Source organism: Salvelinus fontinalis, unplaced genomic scaffold (genome assembly GCF_029448725.1).
Source record: "Salvelinus fontinalis isolate EN_2023a unplaced genomic scaffold, ASM2944872v1 scaffold_0008, whole genome shotgun sequence".
Lineage (NCBI taxonomy): Eukaryota > Metazoa > Chordata > Actinopteri > Salmoniformes > Salmonidae > Salvelinus > Salvelinus fontinalis.
This window is the reverse complement of record NW_026600217.1, coordinates 272,788-292,232: the sequence shown is the minus strand read 5'-3', so window position 1 is coordinate 292,232 and position 19,445 is coordinate 272,788. Positions and strand designations below refer to the sequence as shown.

General features: G+C 43.3%; 2 protein-coding genes across 2 annotated transcripts in view; both read left to right on the top strand.

Annotated features, from left to right (window-relative positions):
• The first annotated feature begins 104 nt into the window (after positions 1 to 104).
• On the top strand, positions 105 to 7,782 carry LOC129842039 (mediator of RNA polymerase II transcription subunit 28-like). The gene is made up of 5 exons (XM_055910414.1): positions 105 to 314; positions 2,248 to 2,314; positions 2,732 to 2,844; positions 5,439 to 5,522; positions 7,328 to 7,782. Exons 1-5 carry the CDS (start codon positions 156 to 158, stop codon positions 7,445 to 7,447), a joined length of 543 nt encoding a protein of 180 aa, XP_055766389.1. The 5' UTR covers positions 105 to 155; the 3' UTR covers positions 7,448 to 7,782.
• A 2,208-nt stretch (positions 7,783 to 9,990) lies between these two features.
• Positions 9,991 to 19,445, top strand: part of msmo1 (methylsterol monooxygenase 1) — a 16,158-nt gene continuing 6,703 nt past the window's right edge. Inside the window, exons 1-2 of the mRNA XM_055910404.1 lie at positions 9,991 to 10,052; positions 17,007 to 17,163. Of these exons, the coding sequence (XP_055766379.1) occupies positions 17,051 to 17,163 (113 nt within the window). The 5' untranslated portion in view covers positions 9,991 to 10,052; positions 17,007 to 17,050. The remainder of the gene's footprint in view (positions 10,053 to 17,006; positions 17,164 to 19,445) is intronic.

The following is a 19,445-nucleotide window of genomic DNA, read 5'->3' as shown; positions in this document are numbered from 1 at the left end:
GTCAAATTGTTTTAATTGCAAAACATTTATTTTAATCAAACTTTTTTTTAAATATATAGTCATTTAGTAGAACCTATTAAATTGGTCAGCCAGTGTGGCATGTCCTGCGCACTGCGAGCAGCGGCATCACCGACTGGTACAAACAACCATTCAATATGTCTTCCTCCATGGGCAGCGGGATGTTCCCCGGCCAGCAGTCCGCTGGTCCTCATACTGTCGGCGGCCCGGGTCAGCCGGGACTACTGTCTGGAGCTCCAGGGAACAGGGTCCAGGGCCCCAACACTCTGGTAGACGACCTAGAGGCTTCTTTCGAGGTACGAGAGCGACAACTCCACTGTCCTGGTGGACGCTAGCCAGTCGTGGTATAGCTAACGTAATGATACTAGCTAGCCTAGCCACCCGTGGTATAGCCAACGTAATGATACTAGCTAGCTGTGGTATAGCTAACGTAATGACACTAGCTAGCCTAGCTACCCGTGGTATAGCTAACGTAATGACACTAGCTAGCCTAGCTACCCGTGGTATAGCTAACGTAATGACACTAGCTAGCCTAGCTACCCGTGGTATAGCTAACGTAATGATACTAGCTAGCCTAGCTACCCGTGGTATAGCTAACGTAATGATACTAGCTAGCTGTGGTATAGCTAACGTAACGATACTAGCTAGCCTAGCCAGCCGTGGTATAGCTAACGTAATGATACTAACTAGCCTAGCCAGCCGTGGTATAGCTAACGTAATGATACTAGCTAGCCTAGCTACCCGTGGTATATTCAATTCAAGGGGCTTTATTGGCATGGGAAACATGTGTTAACATTGCCAAAGCAAGTGAGGTAGATAATATACAAAAGTGAAGAAAAAAATTAACAGTAAACATTACACATACAGAAGTTTCAAAACAAAGACATTACAAATGTCATATTATATATATACAGTGTTGTAACAATGTACAAATGGTTAAAGCACACAAGTTAAAATAAATAAACATAAATATGGGTTGTATTTACAATGGTGTTTGTTCTTCACTGGTTGCCCTTTTCTTGTGGCAACAGGTCACAAATCTTGCTGCTGTGATGGCACACTGTGGAATTTCACCCAGTAGATATGGGAGTTTATCAAAATTGGATTTGTTTTGGAATTCTTTGTGGATCTGTGTAATCTGAGGGAAATATGTCTCTCTAATATGGTCATACATTTGGCAGGAGGTTAGGAAGTGCAGCTCAGTTTCCACCTCATGTTGTGGGCAGTGAGCACATAGCCTGTCTTCTCTTGAGAGCCATGTCTGCCTACGGCGGCCTTTCTCAATAGCAAGGCTATGCTCACTGAGTCTGTACATAGTCAAAGCTTTCCTTAAGTTTGGGTCAGTCACAGTGGTCAGGTATTCTGCCAACGGTATAGCTAACGTAATGATACTAGCTAGCTGTGGTATAGCTAACGTAACGATACTAGCTAGCCTAGCCAGCCGTGGTATAGCTAACGTAATGATACCAGCTAGCCTAGCCAGCCGTGGTATAGCTAACGTTGTGATACTAGATAGCACATCACGCTACTGGTCTACTAGCTAGATAGCGCTAACTGCTTACCAAAGACACTGTTGTATGTGGTTAATGCTCAGTATTTCAGTTAGTCACAAAGTTACCGTTCTTTTGAAATGTAACCAACTACCTAAATGAAGCATAGCCGTTGGACTTGTCTGGCGTTACCGAAGCCAGCTAGTAGTCAGCTAGCTAACGTTACATTGTTGTGCAGAGCAGTGTCGTCTGCTGAGGGGACAGCGGCACATCGTAATGTCTGGAACAGAGCGAATGGCATCAAACACCTGGAAACCAAACCAATGTGTTAGATGTATTTAATACCATTACATTGATTTACGCTCCAGACATCACTCGGAGCCCGTTCTCCCCAATTAAGGTGCCATCAACCTGGGCTGCAAGCATTCTTTACGTCTCATGCTTTGCTGGGTTGCCTGGACACAACTAGCACTTATATGTAACTAAATGTAATGTTATATCTAGCTAGGTACATGCATCTCTGGCCTGGCGTTACTGAAGCTAGCTAAGTACATGTATCTCTGGCCTGGCGTTACTGAAGCTAGCTAAGTACATGTATCTCTGGCCTGGCGTTACTGAAGCTAGCTAACTACATGTATCTCTGGCCTGGCGTTACTGAAGCTAGCTAACTACATGTATCTCTGGCCTGGCGTTACTGAAGCTAGTAGTGAACTGTTAACCAGTTGTCTTGTGTCAACAGGCTTGCTTTGCGTCCCTAGTGAGTCAAGACTATGTGAACGGAACCGACCAGGAGGAAATTCGGACAGGTGAGACCAGTAAAGTTTACAACTCAAACACGGCATCATATTCCCAGACAAGCTCCTAGGTGACCAACAGCCATCCTCCTGGATAGCGACAGGGTATGCATGGTTTTGCTCCAGCCCTGTTCTAACACCTGATTTAGTCAATCATGAGCAGATGAGCAGCTGGTTGGAAAAAGCAGGGTTGTAGCAAAATCTTGCACACCCAGTAATTCAGGAGGAGGAGAGTTGGCTAGCCTTGGGGCAGTTAGCTAGTTGCATTGTAAACAGTTTGAAACACATTCATTAAAAAACATATTTATTTCATTACTTTGCTTATCTAGCTCAAATTAACTGACTTGCATGTCTGTCTGTCTGTCTCGCTAACCTGTCTGTCTGTCTTTAACCTGTCTGTTTCTGTCTCTAACCTGTCTGTCTCCCCAGGTGTGGATCAGTGTATTCAGAAGTTTCTGGATGTTGCCAGACAGACAGAATGTTTCTTCCTGCAGAAGCGTCTTCAGTTATCAGTCCAGAAACCCGACCAGGTGGTCAAAGAGGTAGGTGATACTGTATACCAGGACTATTCCATTCTTACCTGACCAGGTGGTCAGAGAGGTAGGTGATACTGTATACCAGGACTATTCCATTCTTACCTGACCAGCTGGTCAAAGAGGTAGGTGATACTGTATACCAGGACTATTCCATTCTTACCTGACCAGGTGATCAGAGGTAGGTGGTACTGTATACCAGGACTATTCCATTCTTACCTGACCAGGTGGTCAAAGAGGTAGGTGATACTGTATACCAGGACTATTCCATTCTTACCTGACCAGGTGATCAGAGGTAGGTGATACTGTATACCAGGACTATTCCATTCTTACCTGACCAGGTGATCAGAGAGGTAGGTGATACTGTATACCAGGACTATTCCATTCTTACCTGACCAGCTGGTCAAAGAGGTAGGTGATACTGTATACCAGGACTATTCCATTCTTACCTGACCAGGTGATCAAAGAGGTAGGTGATACTGTATACCAGGACTATTCCATTCTTACCTGACCAGGTGGTCAAAGAGGTAGGTGATACTGTATACCAGGACTATTCCATTCTTACCTGACCAGGTGGTCAAAGAGGTAGGTGATACTGTATACCAGGACTATTCCATTCTTACCTGACCAGGTGATCAGAGGTAGGTGATACTGTATACCAGGACTATTCCATTCTTACCTGACCAGGTGATCAGAGAGGTAGGTGATACTGTATACCAGGACTATTCCATTCTTACCTGACCAGCTGGTCAAAGAGGTAGGTGATACTGTATACCAGGACTATTCCATTCTTACCTGACCAGGTGGTCAAAGAGGTAGGTGATACTGTATACCAGGACTATTCCATTCTTACCTGACCAGGTGATCAGAGAGGTAGGTGATACTGTATACCAGGATAATTCCATTCTTACCTGACCAGGTGGTCAGAGAGGTAGGTGATACTGTATACCAGGACTATTCCATTCATACCTGACCAGGTGGTCAAAGAGGTAGGTGATACTGTATACCAGGACTATTCCATTCTTACCTGACCAGGTGGTCAAAGAGGTAGGTGATACTGTATACCAGGACTATTCCATTCTTACCTGACCAGGTGGTCAAAGAGGTAGGTGATACTGTATACCAGGACTATTCCATTCTTACCTGACCAGGTGGTCAGAGAGGTAGGTGATACTGTATACCAGGACTATTCCATTCTTACCTGACCAGGTGATCAAAGAGGTAGGTGATACTGTATACCAGGACTATTCCATTCTTACCTGACCAGGTGATCAGAGGTAGGTGATACTGTATACCAGGACTATTCCATTCTTACCTGACCAGCTGGTCAGAGAGGTAGGTGATACTGTATACCAGGACTATTCCATTCTTACCTGACCAGGTGGTCAAAGAGGTAGGTGATACTGTATACCAGGACTATTCCATTCTTACCTGACCAGGTGATCAGAGAGGTAGGTGATACTGTATACCAGGACTATTCCATTCTTACCTGACCAGGTGGTCAAAGAGGTAGGTGATACTGTATACCAGGACTATTCCATTCTTACCTGACCAGGTGGTCAGAGAGGTAGGTGATACTGTATACCAGGACTATTCCATTCTTACCCTACCAGCTTTGCTGTTCTACATGGTCATTTAATAGCACCCACCTGGTGTCCCAGGTCTAACTCAGTCCCTGATTAGAGGGGAATCACCCACCTGGTGTCTCAGGTCTAAATCAGTCCCTGGTTAGAGGGGTAATCACCCACCTGGTGTCCCAGGTCTAAACCAGTCCCTGTTCGGAGGGGAATCACCTACCTGGTGTCCCAGGTCTAAATCAGTCCCTGTTCGGAGGGGAATCACCCACCTGGTGTCCCAGGTCTAAATCAGGCCCTGATTAGAGGGGAATCACCCACCTGGTGTCCCAGGTCTAAATCAGGCCCTGATTAGAGGGGAATCACCCACCTGGTGTCCCAGGTCTAAATCAGTCCCTGATTAGAGGGGAATAACCCACCTGGTGTCCCAGGTCTAAATCAGTCCCTGATTAGAGGGGAATCACCCACCTGGTGTCCCAGGTCTAAATCAATCCCTGATTAGAGGGGAATCACCCACCTGTTGTCCCAGGTCTAAATCAATCCCTGATTAGAGGGGAATCACCCACCTGGTATCCCAGGTCTAAATCAATCCCTGATTAGAGGGGAATCACCCACCTGTTGTCCCAGGTCTAAATCAGTCCCTGATTAGAGGGGAATCACCCACCTGTTGTCCCAGGTCTAAATCAGTCCCTGATTAGAGGGGAACACCAGTGGAACTGGGTTCTGGTGAATTTGATGGCTCTATATTGATTAGGGTGAAGTCGCCCCTAGATGCTGATCTTGGATCAGTGTTACATTTTCCCCACTAATGGTTAATGTTAGGATTGGGGGAGGGGAAGCTGATCTTAGATCTGTACCTAGGGGGAAAATTCACCCTGGAGCTGTATGTATGGGGAAACTTCACCAGTATGGTGATGTTGTGGTGTTAGGACAGCCTCCCTCTGCTGTTAACAGCTAGTCCATCTCTTCTCTCTCTCTCCCTCTCTCTTCTCTCTCCTTCTCTCTTCTCTCTCTCTCTCTTCTCTCCAGGATGTGTCTGAGCTGCGGAATGAACTCCAGAGGAAAGAGCTGCTTGTTCAGAAACACCTGTCTAAGCTGCACCACTGGCAGCAGGTACGTCCTCCGTGACCCGGAAACTGCACAGTTGTTGAGGAGTGTAAATGTTAGTAGGAAAACAGAAGACAGTCCTCCCCTCCTCCATAGCCTCCTTTTGACCAGGAAGCAGAGTCCTTCCTTCCTTTTGACCAGGAAGCAGAGTCCTCCCCTCCTTTTGACCAGGAAGCAGAGTCCTCCCCTCCTTTTGACCAGGAAGCAGAGTCCTCCCCTCCTTTTGACCAGGAAGCAGAGTCCTCCCCTCCTTTTGACCAGGAAGCAGAGTCCTTCCTTCCTTTTGACCAGGAAGCAGAGTCCTCCCCTCCTCCATAACATCCTTTTGACCAGGAAGCAGAGTCCTCCCCTCCTTTTGACCAGGAAGCAGAGTCCTTCCTTCCTTTTGACCAGGAAGCAGAGTCCTCCCCTCCTCCATAACATCCTTTTGACCAGGAAGCAGAGTCCTCCCCTCCTTTTGACCAGGAAGCAGAGTCCTTCCTTCCTGTTGACCAGGAAGCAGAGTCCTCCCCTCCTTTTGACCAGGAAGCAGAGTCCTCCCTCCTCCATAGCATCCTTTTGACCAGGAAGCACAAGTTTATCCTACATGCGTCCTTCACAGAAGACTTTTGAAATCTGACACTCCCTCCTTTGTTTTCTGGGAGGAGAAACGATACGCTACTTAACCTTTTATCTAGAAATGTCTTGTACAACTAGCTACATTAGTCTGCCACTATACACCTTTTCATGTTGCGATCCTTTTATCTAGAAATGTCTTGCTACATTAGTCTGTCACTATACACCTTTTCATGTTGCGATCCACCCCTGGAATCATAATTTACCTGTGGAGGAGTCTCATTTCATACAAGCGTGTTTTAGTCCACTTTCCCTCCTCGCCGCCTCTCCTTGATTACCTTTGACCTTTTAGGAAAGGAGACGAGAGGGGGGCGGAGGAGTTGAGCAAATCTAATTGAGAAAAGGCCATGGTCTCGTTTGCTGGCTCAGTGCCGCATCACTTCCTGGATCCTGTCTCATTCTGGTTTTGAACGGGCTTCAAGATTTATATCAAATTAATGAGAATGCGGTCCCTTTAAGATATAACAGGTCTGTAGGTAATGTGTGTCTGGTTCTGTCTGTAGGTTCTGGTCCTTTAAGATATAACAGGTCTGTAGGTAATGTGTGTCTGGTTCTGTCTGTAGGTAATGTGTGTCTGGTTCTGTCTGTAGGTAATGTGTGTCTGGTTCTGTCTGTAGGTAATGTGTGTCTGGTTCTGGCTGTAGGTAATGTGTGTCTGTTGTGTCTGTAGGTAATGTGTGTCTGGTTCTGTCTGTAGGTAATGTGTGTCTGGTTCTGTCTGTAGGTAATGTGTGTCTGGTTCTGTCTGTAGGTAATGTGTGTCTGGTTCTGTCTGTAGGTAATGTGTGTCTGTAGGTAATGTGAGTCTGGTTGTGTCTGTAGGTAATGTGTGTCTGGTTCTGTCTGTAGGTAATGTGTGTCTGGTTCTGTCTGTAGGTAATGTGTGTCTGGTTCTGTCTGTAGGTAATGTGTGTCTGGTTCTGTCTGTAGGTAATGTGTGTCTGGTTCTGTCTGTAGGTAATGTGTGTCTGTAGGTAATGTGTGTCTGGTTCTGTCTGTAGGTAATGTGTGTCTGTAGGTAATGTGTGTCTGGTTCTGTCTGTAGGTAATGTGTGTCTGGTTCTGTCTGTAGGTAATGTGTGTCTGGTTCTGGTCCTTTAAGATATAACAGGTCTGTAGGTAATGTGTGTCTGGTTCTGTCTGTAGGTAATGTCTGGTTCTGTCTGTAGGTAATGTGTGTCTGGTTGTGTCTGTAGGTTCTGGAGGATGTCAGTGTCCAGCATCGTAAACCGTCAGATCTCCCTCCACCTGGACCCCTGGTCTTCCTGGAACAGGCCTCAGCTAGTCTCCCCGCTGCACCCCTCAAACAGACCTAACACATCTCTCTCCCTCCACCTGGACCCCTGGTCTTCCTGGAACAGGCCTCAGCTAGTCTCCCCGCTGCACCCCTCAAACAGACCTAACACATCTCTCTCCCTCCACCTGGACCCCTGGTCTTCCTGGAACAGGCCTCAGCTAGTCTCCCCGCTGCACCCCTCAAACAGACCTAACACATCTCTCTCCCTCCACCTGGACCCCTGGCCTTCCTGGAACAGGCCTCAGCTAGTCTCCCCGCTGCACCCCTCAAACAGACCTAACACATCTCTCTCCCTCCACCTGGACCCCTGGCCTTCCTGGAACAGGCCTCAGCTAGTCTCCCCGCTGCACCCCTCGAACATCTCTCTCTCTCTTCTGGACAGTACATCATCTTTGTTTTCTTTTTGACTTGTGTAAATATTTCTGAGTCTGTTTGTTTTTGTCCTGACAGAATAAATGAGTTTGGATCAGAACACCAGTTGTTTTATCCTGACAGAATAAATGAGTTTGGATCAGAACTAAATTCAATCTAAGAAAGATGTCGAAATGATTTACCATCTTTGTCAAGGTGCCAATAATTTTGGAGGCGACGACATTATGGACGCACTTTGACCTGACAGTGAACGAGAGAATTGGTTTATGTGACCGTGTGTTCTGTATAGATCTTGTGATGGCACTATTCAACAGTTTGATTAATTCAGGTGTATTACTGCTGGGTTAGAACCAATATGTGCTGCGTCAGGTAGGTTACTGCTGGGTTAGAACCAACATGTGCTGCATCAGGTGTGTTACTGCTGGGTTAGAACCAACATGTGCTGCATCAGGTAGGTTACTGCTGTGTTAGAACCAACATGTGCTGCATCAGATATGTTACTGCTGGGTTAGAACCAACATGTGCTGCATCAGGTGTATTACTGCTGGGTTAGAACCAATATGTGCTGCATCAGGTAGGTTACTGCTGGGTTAGAACCAACATGTGCTGCATCAGGTAGGTTACTGCTGGGTTAGAACCAACATGTGCTGCATCAGGTATGTTACTGCTGGGTTAGAACCAACATGTGCTGCATCAGGTAGGTTACTGCTGGGTTAGAACCAACATGCGCTGCATCAGGTAGGTTACTGCTGGGTTAGAACCAACATGCGCTGCATCAGGTATGTTACTGCTGGGTTAGAACCAACATGCGCTGCATCAGGTAGCTTACTGCTGGGTTAGAACCAACATGTGCTGCATCAGGTAGGTTACTGCTGGGTTAGAACCAACATGTGCTGCATCAGGTATGTTACTGCTGGGTTAGAACCAATATGTGCTGCATCAGGTAGGTTACTGCTGGGTTAGAACCAACATGTGCTGCATCAGGTAGGTTACTGCTGGGTTAGAACCAACATGTGCTGCATCAGGTAGGTTACTGCTGGGTTAGAACCAACATGTACTGCATCAGGTATGTTACTGCTGGGTTAGAACCAACATGTGCTGCATCAGGTAGGTTACTGCTGGGTTAGAACCAATATGTGCTGTGTCAGGTAGGTTACTGCTGGGTTAGAACCAACATGTGCTGCATCAGGTATGTTACTGCTGGGTTAGAACCAACATGTGCTGTGTCAGGTATGTTACTGCTGGGTTAGAACCAACATGTGCTGCATCAGGTAGGTTACTGCTGGGTTAGAACCAACATGCATCAGGTAGGTTACTGCTGGGTTAGAACCAACATGCATCAGGTATGTTACTGCTGGGTTAGAACCAACATGTGCTGCATCAGGTATGTTACTGCTGGGTTAGAACCAACATGTGCTGCATCAGGTATGTTCCTGCTGGGTTAGAACCAACATGTGCTGCATCAGGTATGTTCCTGCTGGGTTAGAACCAACATGTGCTGCATCAGGTAGGTTACTGCTGGGTTAGAACCAACATGTGCTGCATCAGGTATGTTACTGCTGGGTTAGAACCAACATGTGCTGCATCAGGTATGTTACTGCTGGGTTAGAACCAACATGTGCTGCATCAGGTATGTTACTGCTGGGTTAGAACCAACATGTGCTGCATCAGGTATGTTACTGCTGGGTTAGAACCAACATGTGCTGCATCAGGTATGTTACTGCTGGGTTAGAACCAACATGTGCTGCATCAGGTAGGTTACTGCTGGGTTAGAACCAACATGTGCTGCGTCATGTATGTTACTGCTGGGTTAGAACCAACATGTGCTGCGTCATGTATGTTACTGCTGGGTTAGAACCAACATGTGCTGCATAATGGGTCTGGTCCAATATGGATCTCCCTGGAGGGGGAGAGAGAGACCAATGGACACCTCTGTTACTCTTTGTAAAGTTTGCTGGGTTACAAAACACACACGGTCATACACCCACACCCACCACCCCATCCTCTCTCCTCCTACTGCCTCTATAACGCTCTGACGTTATGAAAGCCCTGCTGCTCGCTGATTGGTCGTTGCTTTAGGAACTCCGCGTCTCACTATCATCACTCCATTCCCAGGGCCAATCAGAGCGCCCGTTCGGCCCCCCTGACGTCAGTCTCCTCTCCCCTCGTCCAATCAGGCTCGTAGATTATACTGTACTAGTCGCCGCACGGCAGCCTCTCACTCAGGTAGACGGACCCACAGCGGCACCAAGGTAATATATTAACATTATATTCATGTTATTATATCTAATCAATAACGAAACATTTGTTTTATATTCTAACGCAGCAGTAACTTTAGCGGTCTAATGCTAGATAGGGCTTAATACCGACTGTTAATGCCGACTGTTGCGTTAGATGGGTCAGATATATGGTCCTGAACTGGTTGTTGTTTACCGGACACATAACGAGACAAAGTATCCAACGATCAGATACATGCACAACGGTAAGAGAAACTCGGTGCGAAGAGAAGTCGACGTATGTAACCGACGCAGTAATGAAACATTGCTACGCTACCCATCGGTAAGAGAAACTCGGTGCGAAGAGTAGTCTACGTATGTAACCGACGCAGAAACATTGCTACGCTACCCATCGGTAAGAGAAACTCGGTGCGAAGAGTAGTCTACGTATGTAACCGACGCAGAAACATTGCTACGCTACCCATCGGTAAGAGAAACTCGGTGCGAAGAGTAGTCTACGTATGTAACCGACGCAGAAACATTGCTACGTTACCCATCGGTAAGAGAAACTCGGTGCGAAGAGTAGTCTACGTATGTAACCGACGCAGAAACATTGCTACGTTACCCATCGGTAAGAGAAACTCGGTGCGAAGAGTAGTCTACGTATGTAACCGACGCAGAAACATTGCTACGTTACCCATCGGTAAGAGAAACTCGGTGCGAAGAGTAGTCTACGTATGTAACCGACGCAGAAACATTGCTACGTTACCCATCGGTAAGAGAAACTCGGTGCGAAGAGTAGTCTACGTATGTAACCGACGCAGAAACATTGCTACGTTACCCATCGGTAAGAGAAACTCGGTGTGAAGAGTAGTCTACGTATGTAACCGACGCAGAAACATTGCTACGTTACCCATCGGTAAGAGAAACTCGGTGTGAAGAGTAGTCTACGTATGTAACCGACGCAGAAACATTGCTACGTTACCCATCGGTAAGAGAAACTCGGTGTGAAGAGTAGTCTACGTATGTAACCGACGCAGAAGCGTTGCTACGTTACCCAAAGGGACACTGGATGTTTCGGAAGTCTTACAGCTGAGTTGTTTTAGACTATATTTAACTGAGTTGAGAAAACAAAACCAATTTTATTTATTTTTTAAACACTCCTTTAAAGCGGCAAGTTTAATGTTTCTATAACATCTAGTGAGGATTGTAAAAACGTTTACTGACATTTTTTTTCATACTAATAAATCGCATAATCCAGTTAATCAGACTGTTTATTGGGCATAAGAAGGGTTGAGTCTGTAACGGATCGATAACATAATAATGGGTCAGGTCCAATACGGATCTCAACTCCGTATCATTGTCCTCCAGTTATGCAAGCAGTCATCTTCCATATGTAACAGTATACCTTTGACCGTCCCCTCGCCCATACCCGGGGCGAACCAGGGACCTTCAGCACACATCAACAACAGTCACCCGCGAAGCGTCGTTACCCATCGCTCCACAAAAGCCGCGGCCCTTGCAGAGCAAAGAGGAACCACTACTTCTAGGTTTCAGAGCAAGTGACGTAACTGATTGAAACGCTATTAGCGCGTACCCGCTAACTCGCTAGCTATTTCACATCCGTTACACATACTGGTGATCCCTTGTCCTGATATAGGCTTTCTCATTGTCAATCTGTGCACAGTAATAATCATATTTCATCTGTACACATGAATCCCTTTCGCTGTATAATTGTTGTTTTTATCTGTTTTCTTCTTAATTTCTAGTCATTTGTTTTGCAGTATGTTATAAAATCCCTTCTCTTTATTGTTAAAAATATATATTTTATATTTGAGATTCTTCAAAGTAGCCACCCTTTTTTGCCTTGATGACAGCTTTGCACAATCTTGGCATTCTCTCAACATGCTTCATGAGGTAGTCACCTGGAATGCATTTCAATTAACAGGTGTGCCTTCTTAAAACTTCTTGAGGATAGGGTGCAGAGTTTTCACTTAGGGAAAAATAGCGTGCGCAATTTCAACTTCGTGCTACTCATCCCCAGAATATAAGATATGCATATTATTAGTAGATTTGGATAGAAAACACTCTGAAGTTTCTAAAACTGTTTGAATCATATCTGTAAGTATAACAGAACGTATATAGCAGTCAAAACCCTGAGGACTAACTTTTTTATTGTTAAGTTCCTGTATGTTCAATGGATTGTCATGGGCAAACCAGAATTCTAATCAGTATACACGCAGTTTCTACTGCTTCCACTGGATGTCGCCATTGTATGGAAAAAGGTTAAGGTTTTTCAATAGTCAACTGAGAAAGATATTGACCCGGAAGTGGAGTGACGTCGTTTGTTTATGTTTGAGAGTTGAGCAAGACTTGAAAAGTACCGTGAGTTTGTTGATATCCTGTATTGAAAACAGATTGACCTGTCTTCAATTTGATCGATTATTAACGTTTACAAATACCTTAAGTTGTATTACAAAAGTACTTTGAAATGTTTTGGCAAAGTTTAGAGGAATTTTTTTTTAGATATTTTGTCGTGATTTTGTGCAAATTGAACGCTGTTTTTCCTGGTACAACGGCGCCAAATAAATGGACAATTTGGATATATATGGACGGAATTAATCGAACTAAAGGACCATTTGTGATGTTTATGGGACATATTGGAGTGCCAACAAAATAATCTCGTCAAAGGTAATGCATGTTTTATATTATATTTCTGCGTTTTGAGTAGCGCCGGCATGGTTGAAATATGCTTCTCTCTCTTTGTTTACTATGGTGTATCCTCAGATAATAGCATCGTTTGCTTTCGCCGAAAAGCCTTTTTGAAATCTGACATGTTGGCTGGATTCACAACGAGTGTAGTTTTAATTTGGTATCTTATATGTGTAATTTAATAAAGTTTGATTTTATAGATTTTTTTTGAATCTGGCGCTCTACATTTTAACAGGCTGTTGGGACGCAAGCGTCCCACCGATCCCAGAGAGGTTTAAAAGTTAATTTGTGGAATTTCTTTCAATCTTAATAAGGCGTTTGAGGTAATCAGTTGTGTTGTGACAAGGTAGGGGTGGTATACAGAAGATAGCCCTATTTGGTAAAAGACCAAGTCCATATTATGGCAAGAACAGCTCAAATAAGCAAAGAGAAATGACAGTCCATCATTTCTTTAAGACATGAAGGTCAGTCAATACGGAACATTTCAAGAACTGAACGTTTCTTCAAGTGGTATGATGAAACTGGCTCTGATGAGGACCGCCACAGGAAAGGAAGACGCAGAGTTCCCTCTGCTGCAGAGGACATTAGACTTAACTGCACCTCAGATTGCAGCCCAAATAAATGCTTCACAGAGTTCAAGATAACAGACACATCTCAATATCAACTGTTCATAGGAGACTGTGTGAATCAGGCCTTCATGGTCGAATTGCTCCAAAGAAACCACTACTAAAGGACACCAATAATAAGAAGAGACTTGATTGGGCCAAGAAACACGAGCAATGAACATTAGACCAGTGGAAATGTACTTTGGTCTGATGAGATTGAAATTTGAGATTTTTGGTTCCAACCGCCATGTCTTTGTGAGACGCGGTGTGGCGGAACGGATCATCTCTGCAGGTGTGGTTCCCACCTTGAAGCACGGAGGAGGAGGTGTGATGGTGTGGTTCCCACCGTGAAGCATGGAGGAGGAGGTGTGATTTGCTTTTCAACAGGACGATGACCTAACACACCTCCAGGCTGTGTAAGGGCTATTTGACCAAGAAGGAGAGTGATCGAGTGCTGCATCAGATGACCTGGCCTCCACAATCACCTGACCTCAACCCAAATGAGATGGTTTGGGATGAGTTGGACCGCAGAGTGAAGGAAAAGCAGCCAACAAGTGCTCAGCATATGTGGGAACTCCTTCAAGACTGTTGGAAAAGCATTCTAGCTGTCATCAAGGGAAAGGGTGGCTACTTTGAAGAATCTCAAATATAAAATATATTTACTACATTTTTCCCTGTATATCTCTGTTATATGTCCTGGTTAGACCAGAGGTTTTCCCTGTATATCTCTGTTATATGTCCTGGTTAGACCAGAGGTTTCCCCTGTATATCTCTGTTATATGTCCTGGTTAGACCAGAGGTTTCCCCTGTATATCTCTGTTATATGTCCTGGTTAGACCAGAGGTTTTCCCTGTTATATGTCCTGGTTAGACCAGAGGTTTTCCCTGTTATATGTCCTGGTTAGACCAGAGGTTTTCCCTGTATATCTCTGTTATATGTCCTGGTTAGACCAGAGGGTTTCCCCTGTATATCTCTGTTATATGTCCTGGTTAGACCAGAGGTTTTCCCTGTTATATGTCCTGGTTAGACCAGAGGGTTTCCCCTGTATATCTCTGTTATATGTCCTGGTTAGACCAGAGGTTTTCCCTGTATATCTCTGTTATATGTCCTGGTTAGACCAGAGGTTTCCCCTGTATATCTCTGTTATATGTCCTGGTTAGACCAGAGGTTTTCCCTGTTATATGTCCTGGTTAGACCAGAGGTTTTCCCTGTTATATGTCCTGGTTAGACCAGAGGTTTTCCCTGTATATCTCTGTTATATGTCCTGGTTAGACCAGAGGTTTCCCCTGTATATCTCTGTTATATGTCCTGGTTAGACCAGAGGTTTTCCCTGTTATATGTCCTGGTTAGTCCAGAGGTTTCCCCTGTATATCTCTGTTATATGTCCTGGTTAGACCAGAGGTTTTCCCTGTTATATGTCCTGGTTAGTCCAGAGGTTTCCCCTGTATATCTCTGTTATATGTCCTGGTTAGACCAGAGGTTTCCCCTGTATATCTCTGTTATATGTCCTGGTTAGACCAGAGGTTTTCCCTGTTATATGTCCTGGTTAGACCAGAGGTTTCCCCTGTATATCTCTGTTATATGTCCTGGTTAGTCCAGAGGTTTCCCCTGTATATCTCTGTTATATGTCCTGGTTAGTCCAGAGGTTTCCCCTGTATATCTCTGTTATATGTCCTGGTTAGACCAGAGGTTTTCCCTGTATATCTCTGTTATATGTCCTGGTTAGACCAGAGGTTTTCCCTGTATATCTCTGTTATATGTCCTGGTTAGACCAGAGGTTTTCCCTGTTATATGTCCTGGTTAGACCAGAGGTTTTCCCTGTATATCTCTGTTATATGTCCTGGTTAGACCAGAGGTTTCCCCTGTATATCTCTGTTATATGTCCTGGTTAGACCAGAGGTTTTCCCTGTTATATGTCCTGGTTAGTCCAGAGGTTTCCCCTGTATATCTCTGTTATATGTCCTGGTTAGACCAGAGGTTTTCCCTGTTATATGTCCTGGTTAGTCCAGAGGTTTCCCCTGTATATCTCTGTTATATGTCCTGGTTAGACCAGAGGTTTCCCCTGTATATCTCTGTTATATGTCCTGGTTAGACCAGAGGGTTTCCCTGTTATATGTCCTGGTTAGACCAGAGGTTTCCCCTGTATATCTCTGTTATATGTCCTGGTTAGTCCAGAGGTTTCCCCTGTATATCTCTGTTATATGTCCTGGTTAGTCCAGAGGTTTCCCCTGTATATCTCTGTTATATGTCCTGGTTAGACCAGAGGTTTCCCCTGTTATATGTCCTGGTTAGACCAGAGGTTTTCCCTGTATATCTCTGTTATATGTCCTGGTTAGTCCAGAGGTTTTCCCTGTATATCTCTGTTATATGTCCTGGTTAGACCAGAGGTTTCCCCTGTATATCTCTGTTATATGTCCTGGTTAGACCAGAGGTTTCCCCTGTATATCTCTGTTATATGTCCTGGTTAGACCAGAGGTTTCCCCTGTTATATCTCTGTTATATGTCCTGGTTAGACCAGAGGTTTCCCCTGTTATATGTCCTGGTTAGACCAGAGGTTTTCCCTGTATATCTCTGTTATATGTCCTGGTTAGACCAGAGGTTTTCCCTGTATATCTCTGTTATATGTCCTGGTTAGACCAGAGGTTTTCCCCTGTATATCTCTGTTATATGTCCTGGTTAGACCAGAGGTTTTCCCTGTTATATGTCCTGGTTAGACCAGAGGTTTCCCCTGTATATCTCTGTTATATGTCCTGGTTAGACCAGAGGTTTCCCCTGTATATCTCTGTTATATGTCCTGGTTAGACCAGAGGTTTCCCCTGTATATCTCTGTTATATGTCCTGGTTAGACCAGAGGTTTTCCCTGTATATCTCTGTTATATGTCCTGGTTAGACCAGATGTTTTCCCTGTTATATGTCCTGGTTAGACCAGAGGTTTTCCCTGTTATATGTCCTGGTTAGACCAGAGGTTTCCCCTGTATATCTCTGTTATATGTCCTGGTTAGTCCAGAGGTTTTCCCTGTTATATCTCTGTTATATGTCCTGGTTAGACCAGAGGTTTCCCCTGTTATATGTCCTGGTTAGACCAGAGGTTTCCCCTGTATATCTCTGTTATATGTCCTGGTTAGACCAGAGGTTTCCCCTGTATATCTCTGTTATATGTCCTGGTTAGACCAGAGGTTTCCCCTGTATATCCCTGTTATATGTCCTGGTTAGACCAGAGGTTTTCCCCTGTATATCTCTGTTATATGTCCTGGTTAGTCCAGAGGTTTCCCCTGTATATCTCTGTTATATGTCCTGGTTAGACCAGAGGTTTTCCCCTGTATATCTCTGTTATATGTCCTGGTTAGTCCAGAGGTTTCCCCTGTATATCTCTGTTATATGTCCTGGTTAGTCCAGAGGTTTCCCCTGTATATCTCTGTCCAGGTCTTTTACCATCTTATTTATTTTGTGCAGCATTTATTTCTACTAATTTCTACTAAAAACAAACAATATGGTCGTTATTTGATTAATGGCTATGCAGTGTGTGTGTGTGTGTGTGTGTGTGTGTGAGTGTTTGTTGTGTGTGTGTGTGTTGTTGTCTAGTCTAGTTAATGTATAAAACATTACTGTGTTTGCCCAGGGCCTCTCCCTGGTCAGAGCCAATTGATATGAATGTGTGTGTTTGTGTTCTCAGTGTTGTCCAGTCTCCTCCCAGCACATCCCCACCAGCCAATCAGAATGGAGGTGAACAGTACGGCCACCATCTTGTCCTCTGCCTTCCTGGCCGTGGAATATGTTGATGCTGTGTTACCTGACAACCCTCTCCAGCCTTCACTACAATACGCCTGGGGGTAATAATACTATACTATTACTATAATACTATACTACTACTATACTACTACTAAACTACTACAGTGTTACCTGACAACCCTCTCCAGCCTTCCCTACAATACGCCTAGGGGTAATATTACTATACTACTACTATACTACTACTATAATACTATACTACTACTATACTACTACTATTACTACTACTATAATACTATACTACTACTAAACTACTACAGTGTTACCTGACAACCCTCTGCAGCCTTCACTACAATATGCCTGGGGGTAATACTACTATACTACTACTATACTACTGCTATAATACTATACTACTACTAAACTACTACAGTGTTACCTGACAACCCTCTCCAGCCTTCACTACAATATGCCTGGGGGTAATACTACTATACTATTACTATACTACTATACTACTACTAAACTACTACAGTGTTACCTGACAACCCTCTCCAGCCTTCCCTACAATACGCCTGGGGGTAATATTACTAATACTACTACTATAATACTACTATAATACTACTATACTACTACTATAATACTATACTACTACTATAATACTATACTACTACTGAACTACTACAGTGTTACCTGACAACCCTCTCCAGCCTTCCCTACAATACGCCTGGGGGTAATAATACTATACTACTACTATACTACTACTATAATACTATACTATTACTATACTACTACTATAATACTATACTATTACTATACTACTACTATACTACTACTACCCTACTACAGTTTTACCTGACAACCCTCTTCAGCCTTCACTACAATACGCCTGGGGGTAATACTACTATACTACTACTATACTACTACTATAATACTATACTATTACTATACTACTACTTTAATACTATACTACTACTATACTACTACTATACTACTACTACACTACTACAGTTTTACCTGACAACCCTCTCCAGCCTTCACTACAATACGCCTGGGGGTAATACTACTATACTACTACTATAATACTACTATAATACTATACTATTACTATACTACTACTATACTACTATACTATTACTATACTACTACTACACTACTACAGTTTACCTGACAACCCTCTCCAGCCTTCCCTACAATACGCCTGGGGGTAATACTACTATACTACTACTATAATACTATTACTGTACCACTACTATACTACTACTATACCACTACTATACTACTACTATACCACTACTATACTACTACTACACTACTACAGTTTTACCTGACAACCCTCTTCAGCCTTCACTACAATACGCCTGGGGGTAATAATGCTATTACTATACTACTACTACTACTACTACTATACTACTACTATACTTCTATACTACTACTATACTATTAGTGTACTACTTCTATACGATTGCTTTACTACCAATATACTACTACTAAACAACTGTACAACTATAATGCTACTAATAATATGCTACCACTATAATACTGCTTTACTAATATAATACTACTATACTACTACTAGACTTCTATACTACTACTACTACTACCACACTACCGCACTACTACTATAATACTACTATACTACTGCCATAGTATTACTATAATACTACTATACTACTAATATGCTATTACTATACTACTAATATGCTAATACTATACTATTAATATGATACTACTACTACTATACTATTACCATAATACTACTATACTGCTACTATACTATTACTGTAATAATACTATGCATGTACTGAACTACTCTACCACTTCTATAATACTATTATACTACTACTATACTATTACTATAATACTACTATACTGCTACTATACTATTACTATAATAATACTATGCATGTACTGAACTACTCTACCACTTCTATAATACTACAATACTACTACTATACTATTACTATAATACTACTATACTGCTACTATACTATTACTATAATAATACTATGCATGTACTGAACTACTCTACCACTTCTATAATACTACTATACCACTACTATACTACCACTATAATACTATTACTATACTATTACAATACCACTACTATACTACTTCTATAGTATTACCATAATACCACAATACTACTACTATACTATTACTATAATACTACTATACTGCTACTATACTATTACTATAATAATACTATGCATCTACTGAACTACTACCACTTCTATAATACTACTATACCACTACTATACTACTACTATAATACTATTACTATACTATTACAATACCACTACTATACTACTTCTATAGTATTACCATAATACTACAATACTACTACTATAATGTTACTATAATAATACTATGCATCTACTGAACTACTACC

What these genes read in the sequence shown, in the direction of transcription:
- LOC129842039 (XM_055910414.1), top strand. Translation starts at nt 156, where the DNA reads ATGTCTTCCTCCATGGGCAGCGGGATGTTCCCCGGCCAGCAGTCCGCT. An exon ending in ACCTAGAGGCTTCTTTCGAG is followed by an intron (nt 315 to 2,247) that starts GTACGAGAGCGA and finishes TTGTGTCAACAG; the next exon opens with GCTTGCTTTGCGTCCCTAGT. An exon ending in CCGACCAGGTGGTCAAAGAG is followed by an intron (nt 2,845 to 5,438) that starts GTAGGTGATACT and finishes TCTTCTCTCCAG; the next exon opens with GATGTGTCTGAGCTGCGGAA.